Source organism: Dictyostelium purpureum, assembly GCF_000190715.1.
Source record: "Dictyostelium purpureum unplaced genomic scaffold DICPUscaffold_219, whole genome shotgun sequence".
Taxonomy (NCBI): domain Eukaryota; phylum Evosea; class Eumycetozoa; order Dictyosteliales; family Dictyosteliaceae; genus Dictyostelium; species Dictyostelium purpureum.
In genome coordinates, this window is record NW_003519555.1 from 1 (window position 1) to 10,299 (window position 10,299).

Here is a 10,299-nt window from a genome sequence, read left to right on the forward strand (position 1 = left end):
TGGGTGTATTTTCAGTTATTGTTTTTACAGTACTATTATTATTATCTATGATTGTTGATTGTATTTGTTTTTCTTCAGATTTCTTTATTATTTCATTACCAATTTTAAAAAATTCAGAGTTTTTCTCTTTGTTGACTATCATTCTATTCTTTAGCTCTTGAAGATTTTCAAATATATTTTGAAGCATTTGATTAATTTTTTCATTTTTATTTAAATTTTCATCGAATTTTATGTCAAATGGTAATATTGCTTTATTGTTGCTACTATTATTATTACTGTTGTTTATTGTATTGTTTTTATTTTTATCCTCAACAGTTGTTGCTGTTGGTGATGTCAAACTATCTACATCACTCATTTTATTTGTTTGATTTTATTCTGTTTATTATGTATTATATTTTTTATTTTTTATTTATTTATTTATTTATTTATTATACTATATATTATTACTATATTATTATTATTACTATTATTAAAGTATAAATCTATAAATTACAATTATTTTGAGGTTAAATCACTCTCAACCCCCTAAATATATATTTTTTAAAAAAATTAAAAAAAAAAAAATAAAAAAAAATTAATAAAAAAATTTTTAAAAAAATTTTAAAAAAAAAATTTTAAAATAAATAATTTTTATACAAATAAATGACTTATCTTTTTTTTTTTTATAAAAAAAGTAATAGACTATACATACAATGTTTTTTAAACTCAAACAAAACTTAATTTAAAAAAAGATGAATATATATTAACTTTTCAAATAATAAAATAAAAAAAAAAAAAATATTTATTACAAAAGATAATAATTTTCCAAACTTTATTGATCAATGATAAAACAAAAAATTGCTAAACAAATAATATTAAAATAATAACATTTTTTAGATTTATTTATATTTTTATTTTATTTTTTTTATTTTTTCGTTTTTTTTTAATTATTTTTTTTTTATTTATTTTTTTTTTTTTTTTTTTTTTTTTTTTTACTTTTCGTTTTTTTGATTTTTTTTTTAAAATTAAAGTTTTTTTTTTCATTCAATTGTTATTTATATTTTTACAACTATCTATTTTTTTTTTAAAAAAAATTAAAAAAAGGGCTGTTAAAAAAAATAATAACAAAGGGAAATTAACCTTAAAAAAAAAGTCAGTTGATGAACTCTACGGAAAGAGTGATATCGATGCTTGTAAGTAACCAAAACATTTATAAATAGTAAACCATTATTTTTATTATTAACATTTAATAATTATTTTTTTGTTAAATTATAGTTAAAGATAAAAAAACTAAAGTCGATTTATCATTAGTTAAAGGTGGTAAAAAAAATAATAGTAAACAACAAAAAAAACAAGAAGAAGAAGAAGAAAAATATAATATTGGTTTAGATATTTCAGATGAAGAAGTTGAAAACTTTGATAGTGATCAAGATGATTTCGAAGCTGAAGATTTCGACGATGACGAAGATGATGAAATTATAGAAAAGAAAACCAAAAAGAAAAACTTAGATTTAGAAAATAAATTAGCATGGGGTAAAAAGAAAGAAGATTTTTATGGTCGTCAAACTGATGCTAAAGATGTTGGTTCAGATGAAGAGGATGAAGAAGAAGAGGAAGCTAAAGAAGTTGAAAAATTCAGAAAACAATCAATTAAAGATGAAGATTATCAAGATGATCAATCATTCAAAAATTTAATCAATAAGAAAAATAATAATAAAACTACATTAAAACCAGAAGAAAAAATGTTACAATCATTAAACTCTGATTTAAACTCAATTGATTTTGGCAGTAAAAAGTAATTACATCTAGTTTTAAAAATATACTCAATTTAACATTCTCATTCTTATTAACACACTATTTTTTTTTTTTTTAGCTCACAAATCGAAAAATTAGAAAAGGATATTTCAAATTTCACTAAAAAAGAAAAATTACAATACCTCATTACAGAATCACCATTATTATTAGAGTTATTAGAAGATTTTAAGATTAAAATGAATGAAATCAAAACATCAGTTTTACCAGCTTTAGAAAAAGTCAAAAATAATGAAATTCCAACCAATAAAGGTATCAGTTTTTTAGAAACCAAATATCGTATGTATAGTTTAAAAAAAATTTATAAAACCCTAAAAAAACAATATATATTAACCTTTTCTTTTAATTATTATAGAATTATTATTAAGTTATTGTTTAAATATTACATATTTTTTAATGTTAAAATCATCAGGTTCATCAATTAAAGATCATCCAGTTATTGATCAAATTGTTAAATGTAGAACAATGTTGGAAAAGATTCAACCATTAGATAAGAAATTAAAATATCAAGTTGACAAGTTATTAAAGAGTGCAAATACAGGTTCATTAGTTGGTGCATCAAAAGATGATCCATTACAATACAAACCAAATCTTTCAGCTATTGATGGTGAAGAAGGAAGTGATGATGGTGAAGCAGACGATCAAGATGAAGATGGTTTCGAATTTATGAAAAATGGTGTATATCAAGCTCCAAGACTTTATGGTTCACGTGGTGGTTTAATCGATACTGAAGATATTGAAGCTAAAAAGAAGAGTAAGGATATTCGTGATAAAAAGAGAGCAATTAAAAGCTCAATGGCTAGAGAACTCGATGCCGAATATGGTGATCAACCAGCCGAAGAGTATGATTATTTCGATGGTGGTAGAACAAGTAATGGTAGTGTTTATGAAACTGATGCCCAAAAAGAAGTCAGAGATTACGAAGAAAGCAATTTCACTAGACTTCAATTAAGCAAGAAGGAAATCAAGAATATGAAATCAAAACAAAAGAGAATGAGCGATGGTCTCGACGATTTAGCTGATTTTAGTGAAATTAATGGTCTTATTGACACCGAAGAAGATAAAGAAAATAAAGAAAACCAAGCCTATTTACAAAAGAAGAGAATGCAAGCAGCTTTAAATAGTGTATCTCAATTAAACGCCAAAAAGAGAATTCGTTCCACCGATGAAGATGTACCATTAGCAGATAACAAAAATAAAAAACTCAACACTAGAATGTCCTCATATGACGACGATGATGAAATCGAAAGTGAAGATGAAGAAGAAAAAGTACCAGAATTTGATGGTATTCCAAAAACAAATTTCTACAATGGCTCTGAAGAAACTGCTGAAGGTTCAAAGAGAAAAATTAATAATACCATCGAAAAGAATAGAGGTCTCACCAGATATAGACCACGTGAAACCAGAACCCCACATCTTAAGAACAGAGTTAGATATGAAAAAGCCACCAAGAGAAGAGGTAACCAAATTAGTAAAGCCGAAAGAAAAGATACAAATTACACTGGTGTTAAAAATATTAGTGTTAATGCTCGTAAAGCTCAACCATATCTTTCATAATTTCATTTTAATAATTAAAATTTAAATAAATCATATAAATTTTTTAAAATATAAAATTTCTTTTTTTATTGATTTTTTTTATAATTTATATTATTTATTATTTATTATATTAATATTTATTAAAATTGAGTTTTTAAATGTTAATTATTTTAATAAAAAAATCTTTATTTTTTTACATTGTTTTTTCTTTCCGACATGGGCCACAGCGGAGACCATTTTTTTATTTCTTTAAAAATTCAAATAAATAAAATATAGAAATAATTGTTATAGGTTAAAAATTAATAAAAAAAATATTTTATTCCATCTTGTGGATGTTCTAAAAGTTGGTTTTTATGAATGAATGATCGAATAAATCAGAGAAATTGGAAAAACAATTATTTGAAAAAAAAAAAAATTAAATAAAAAAAAATTTTAATTATTTTAAAAATATTTTTTCGGTTTAATAAATATTAATTAAGGTTGGCATATGCCAATTTTTTTGTCATAAAAAAAATTTTGTTTATTTAATGTTTTTTTTTTTTTCAAACACAATAAATTCATAAACATATAAAATATATAAGGTATAAATAAATAGATCAATAATAAATAAATAAATAAATAAATAAATAAATAAATAAATAAATAAATAAATAAATAAAAAGAGTAATAATAATAATAATAATAATAAAAACTAAAATAAATAAACTATAATAATAATAAATGTTATTTTCAAATATAATTTATAATTCAATAATAAGAAAATTAATATTCTTTCTTTATAAAAGAAAATTCAAACTACTACCCATTGAATATGTAAATGAAAGTTATGAGTATTTCAGAAATTTACATTGTGAAACAATAAAGTATTGTCTTGTATCAAAGTATTGGAAACAGCTTGTATCGAAACATTTAACAAATGTATTGGATTTTAAAAATGGAAGTGTATTACTATCGTTTATCGGTGAAGATAAATGGAAATTAATAAAAGAGCATAGTTCATTATTTTTCTACGACTCTATTCAAAGCTACAATGAAGATGAAGGATACAGATTAAAATTTAGGTACAGAAAAATGCTAATAAATTCGTATGGAGATAGCTTTGAAAGTTTTTTAAATTCAAGTCAAAAGTTTCAAAGAGCAGTTTACTTTAATATTATTTTAAAAATTGATATGCTTACCAATCAAACAAAAAGCAAACCATTAGTACCAAAAAAAGTTAAAAGATTAGTAGTTTCGGGTTTCGACACTAGCAACGAAGATCAAAAAAACAAAGCTTTAGAAATTATCAATAGTATTCAACCTAATCAGCTATTCCTTTTTTTTACCAACGAATATAACCAACATTTCATACCATCTCTGGATCTATCAAAATACTTTCTAATACCAAGTTTGAAAAAATTCAATACAAATATGAACTATCTAGAGCCTATTCATCTATTGTCACTAGACAACCGAACAACCAAACTAAAAACACTCCACCTTCGAATGAAATTCAATGAGATGATCAAATTGCTAAATGGCCAACAGGAATATGCAAATAGTTTCACATACCCAGATCACATTCAGCATGATTGGAGTCTAATGATAAAGAAACTCATCGAAAACAATACAATAATCAACTTAATTTTAAATAGCTTTAGCAATAACTACCCAAGTAATGATGAACCTCTATCCCCATTGGACCAAGATTTCAAAACATCATACTTAACTGAAGGTTTCAAATCATTATTTTCTAACCCAAAATGTACCATTAAAACATTACAATTAGTTTCCATTAATTTTATCGATCAATTATTTTTAGATGGTTTAGCTTTAAATACCTCAATTTCAACATTAATCATTTTTAATGATATAGATTATATTTCAATAATAAATCATATATTACCAAAAAATAAAACAATTAGAAATTTAATTTTTGTCGATGTAAAAAATGATAAGTTTTTTATATTTTTACAAATATTAAATAATATTATAAATAATAATAATAATAATAATAATAATAGCAATACACTCGAACTATATTCAATTTCATTTGGTGTTGAAAGTGGTATAGATGAAAATACCTTAGAAAAAGTCATTAATGAAATCAAACTATGTCAATACCCTATCAAAGAATGGAATATTTATATAAATAAGAATATACCAAATCCACAAATATTATTAGAAAATAATACTATAATAAATTTAAAACATCATTTAAAATAATAAAAAAATTTTTTACTATTTTAATTAAAAAAAAAAAAAAAAAAAAAAAACACTTTATTTTTATAAAAAAAAAAAAAAACCCTTTATTTTTATAAAAAAAAAAAAAACCACTTTATTTTTATAAAAAAAAAAAAAACCCAAATTTTTGGGACAACCTTCCCGGCCAACTTGGAACCAATCCTTAATTTTTTTGCCAAAAATAAAAACTTTTGAATCAAATGAAAATTCCAATTAAATTAAGCGAAATTCTAAACATATTTTTGGAAATTTAAAAAAAAAAAATTTTATTTAAAATAATTAAATTTTATTTTTATTTTATTTTTTTTTTATTTTTTTTTATTTTATATATTTAATTTTTTTATTTTTTAAATTTAAAATTTTTTTTTTTTTTTCATTTATTAAATTTTAACACTTTAGAAATTGTATCATTAAAACTATAGAAAATTTAGAAATAATAATAATAATAAAAACCATAAAATATAAATTACAAATATAAAAAATAAATAATGGATCCAGAAAGAGATTTAGATAAAGTTGGCGCTCATTGTGCATTAAAGGATTGTAATAGTTTAGGTAGGTTTCAATAATATGAACAATTATCAATTATTATTAATAATAATAACATAGATACCAGTAGATATAAAATAATAGCAATTGTTAAAACGTAATAATTATGATATTAATATACATATTTATTTTTAGATTTTTTACCAAATGTATGTGAAGGATGTAAAAAACTATTTTGTTTAGATCATGCAAAAGTTCAAGATCATGCATGCCCTACACCACCTGTAAAAATTGGTGGAGTTACAATAACATGTCATTTATGTGACTCTATTTTACCAGTACCAGCAGGTTCATATGAAAACGATGTTTTATCAGCACACACAAAAAAAGGTTGTCCAAAGAAAGCAAGTATAGCACAGCACAAATGTACATTCTGTCCCAAAATGGAAGCTATTAAAATAGTGTGTCCAAACTGCAAAAATAATTTTTGTTTAAAGTAAGTATTATATTTTAATATCTATTTATTATTCATTTAATTAATATTAACCATTTCTATTTATAATATTAGACATAGATTAGAGCGTGATCATAATTGCAAGAAAAGGGTTAACCCTCCTCTTCAACAAACCATTCCTCCTCATTTACAAAATTTATTAAATCAACTTAGAAATTCAAAACCGGTCAAAACAAATTCATAAACTAATATACATAAACACTGTACAATATAGCGCTCTTTTTTTTTTTTATAAATTTAAATATATTTTAATAAACTATTTACCTTATTTTATTTTATTTACACATTTTATTTTATTTAAATAAATATTTTATTTTATTTTATTTTATTTTATAGTTATAGTTACAACTAAAGTTACAGTTAATATTAATATGAAGCATTATTTGAATTGAATGTTATTTTTTTTAATAGGTTATATCCAAAATAACCCGGAATTTTTGAATGCAGAAAAAATTCCTAAAAAACTAAGATTTTTTTGATTTGGTTTTTGTTGAATTTTTCTATTTTGAAATGTAATAAAAATCGAGCTTGGTGTTGAACACTCTGTAACGAAAAGAGAAATGAGAATAAAAATAATTCGTATATAATTAAAAATGAAAGTTGATTAAAAAAAAATAAAAATAAAAAAAAAAAATAAATATTTAAAAATATTTTAACTATTTTACTTTATGCACAAATATCAATTATAAATAGATGATATTTGTTTTTAATTTATCTGGAGCAAAAACATGATGATGTGTTACTTTTTTCTTGACAATAGAGTGGCAACAAACGACATGTTTTTATTTATTTTTTTTTTTTTTTTTTAAAAAAAACCTTTTAAATTTTTTAATTTAATTTAATTTTAACCTTTTTAAAAAATTTTTTTTTTTTTTTTTTTTTTTTTTTTTTTATAATGGGAAAAATAAATAAAATATAATAATAAAAAACTTTTATTTATATACAAATTTATAAATTTACATTTATAGGGTTATTGTAAGTCCCCCATACATAAATTTAATAAATCAAATTAGGGGGTTTATCATAACAAAAAATAGTTTTCTATTTTCTTTTTGAATTTTTCGACCAAATAAAAAAAAAAAAAAAAAAAAATAAAAAAAAAAATAAAAAAAAAAAATAAATAAATTTTATAAAATTAAATAGCTTTGGAACTATATGGTATATTTATATCTTGTTTATTTATTTTTAACATTTACTTTAATAAAAAAAGTTATCAAATAGCTTTTTTTTATCTTTTTCTTTATTATTTCAATTTTTTTTTTTTTTTTCTTTATTTTTATTTTTTTTTATTTTTTTTAATTTTTTTTTTAATTAATTTTATAAAACAAAGAAAACTAATAATTTTTATTTTCTTTTAATATAAATTTATTATAAACAACAATATTATAAATTATAAATAAAAGGTTATATTTATTAAATATTTCTATAAATTCCCTTTATAAAATTACAAGAATAATATTTAAATAGTAATCATTTTTATTATTGTATTAATAACTTTATAATATCTTACACATAAACACATATATATATATATAGCCCGAATAAATTATATAGTTTTTTATATATTTCAAAATCAATAAAATGAATAACAGCGCAATTGACCAATGTGAAATTTTAGATAAGGCTATGAACCATTTCTGGAATTTTAACCTTTCAGGTAAGAGGAGAAGATTAATATTATATATACATGTTATTTTATAAAATATATTAACTTTTTTTTTTTTTTTTTAATTTTTTCTAGAGAGCGAAAATATTTTATTACCACATATTCCAAAATTACCATTATTTTCATTATTATATGCAGATATTGCATTCGTCAAATCAGTATTAACAGAAACTAAAGAGGATTATGAAGAGGCTAGAAACAGAATTAGCCAATGTAAGAAATTATCAAGAGGTCTTCAATTATCACAAAAGCCATTATATATTCAACAAGAAAAAGACGAAAAAAAGACTGGTAGTGGAGCTAATGGTGCAGCAGCAACTCAATCACAAGTTACCAAAGCTGAATATTTAATTTCAAAATTAATTTATGCCGAAACTATGGTTATGAAAGGTGTTATCGAATTTAAAGCACAAAATAACATTAAAGCATGTGTTAATCTTAGAAATAGTTGGAAACAGTATTATCAAGCTTTTGATATCATCAAAGAACTCCCATCAACATTCCCAATTTATAATCATTTAGTTTCATTAGCTTACTATGGTGTTGGTATTTTTCATTTCTTAGTATCTGTAGTTCCACCACAATACATGTGGTTAATCGAGGGTATTGGTTTCAAAGGTAACAGAATGGAGGGCCTTAAAGAAATTAAACAATCTTCTGAATCACCAAATGGAATCAGATCAAATATGTCAAAGGTTACCCTTGTTCTTCTTCATGTTTTCTTTTTTGAAGATTACAAATCTGCTGAACCATTAATCGAATCTCTTACTCAACAATATCCAAATGGTGCATTAATTCATTATCTTAGTGGTGCTATTCTTCGTAAACAGGGTAAAGTTCAACAAAGTACAGTTAGTTATGCTAAAGCTTGCGAAACATCATCACAACTCAAACAATTACAATTATTCATCGAGTCTGAATTGGGTTATAACGAATTTTTAAATCTCAAATGGGATACTGCCGAAACTTATCTTTCCAAATTCTTATCAGAAACTACTTCATCAGGCTTCAAAGCCTTTATTGCTTATCAATTGGCTCTTTGTTACGAAATGCAAGGTAAAAATGATCAAGCTACAGAAACTATGAAAACAATTCCATCATATGTCAGAAAAGGTTTTGATTTCGATGAATTCTCTGGTAGAAAATCTTCAAAATTCTTAAAACAAAAAGGTTATCGTAATCCAGATAAAGCTTATTTAATTGCATCTCTTTTAAATGAAGCTCACCAATTTGAAGAAAGTATTAAGGTTTTAGAAGAATCTTTATCAAAAAATAAATCAGAAATGACAAACGATGATATTGCTTCACATCAATATCTATTGGGTTCAAATTATCAAATGGTTGGTAAAAAAGAAGAAGCTAAAAAATTATATTTGGTAGGTTATACAACATTTATACATTTTAAAATTAACAATTTAAATATTAATTTTTTTTTTATTTTTACTTTTAGAATGCTCTTTCATACGAGAAGTTATTAGCAATTGATTACTTTGTTATTCCATATTCAAATGCTGGCTTAGCAGAAATTAGTTTTGCAGAAAATAAAAAACCAGATTGTAAAAATTATATTAAAAAAGCAAAAGGTTATACTTCAAATCAATATGATTTCCCATCGGTTTTAGATTGGCGTATAAGAAAAGTTGCTCAACAAATTGGCGAATATTAAATATAATAATTTATTTAAAATATGAACACTTTAATAATAATAGTAATAATAATAATAAATAACAACAATAAATAATCGATGTATATTACATCCTGTTTAATAAACTTAAAAATGTTTGTTGATTTTTTTTTTAGATTTTTATGATATGCCAATTTGTGTAAGGATTAAAGATATTTTAAATATCTCTTTAAAATAAAATTTTTTTATTTATTTTTTTATAATAATCAAATTATTATCAATCTTTTTTTTTTTTTTTTTTTTTTTTTTGATAAAAATTAAAATAGTAATAAAATGAGAGTTAAAACTTATATTTTATTATTTTTATTTATAATATTATTAAAAAATTCTGTTGGGTTTATTATTAATGATATTACAACAGATGATCACTATTTTAAAGCAATTGCTGATTCAAAT

The 10,299-nt window shown here is 21.9% G+C and overlaps 5 protein-coding genes across 5 annotated transcripts; 4 read left to right on the top strand and 1 right to left on the bottom strand.

Moving 5' to 3' along the window:
- Nucleotides 1–28: 28 nt before the first annotated feature.
- Nucleotides 29–355, bottom strand: DICPUDRAFT_81099 (uncharacterized protein; the record flags this gene model as incomplete). Its single annotated transcript, XM_003290333.1, has 1 exon — nt 29–355. A coding segment is annotated over one exon (327 nt), but the record flags the coding sequence as incomplete, so codon positions are not given.
- Nucleotides 356–642: 287 nt separating this feature from the next.
- On the top strand, nt 643–3,348 carry DICPUDRAFT_81100 (uncharacterized protein; the record flags this gene model as incomplete). The annotated part of the gene is made up of 5 exons (XM_003290318.1): nt 643–673; nt 1,110–1,172; nt 1,255–1,774; nt 1,853–2,070; nt 2,147–3,348. The coding sequence occupies 5 exons, from the start codon at nt 643–645 to the stop codon at nt 3,346–3,348; spliced, it is 2,034 nt and encodes a 677-aa protein (XP_003290366.1).
- A 699-nt stretch (nt 3,349–4,047) lies between these two features.
- On the top strand, nt 4,048–5,532 carry DICPUDRAFT_81101 (uncharacterized protein; the record flags this gene model as incomplete). The annotated part of the gene is made up of 1 exon (XM_003290319.1): nt 4,048–5,532. One exon carries the CDS (start codon nt 4,048–4,050, stop codon nt 5,530–5,532), a length of 1,485 nt encoding a protein of 494 aa, XP_003290367.1.
- Nucleotides 5,533–6,038: 506 nt separating this feature from the next.
- On the top strand, nt 6,039–6,834 carry DICPUDRAFT_56665 (uncharacterized protein; the record flags this gene model as incomplete). Its single annotated transcript, XM_003290320.1, has 3 exons — nt 6,039–6,105; nt 6,235–6,535; nt 6,608–6,834. The coding sequence occupies 3 exons, from the start codon at nt 6,039–6,041 to the stop codon at nt 6,735–6,737; spliced, it is 498 nt and encodes a 165-aa protein (XP_003290368.1). The 3' UTR covers nt 6,738–6,834.
- A 1,300-nt stretch (nt 6,835–8,134) lies between these two features.
- On the top strand, nt 8,135–9,885 carry DICPUDRAFT_81103 (uncharacterized protein; the record flags this gene model as incomplete). The annotated part of the gene is made up of 3 exons (XM_003290321.1): nt 8,135–8,210; nt 8,295–9,595; nt 9,670–9,885. 3 exons carry the CDS (start codon nt 8,135–8,137, stop codon nt 9,883–9,885), a joined length of 1,593 nt encoding a protein of 530 aa, XP_003290369.1.
- Nucleotides 9,886–10,299: the final 414 nt, after the last annotated feature.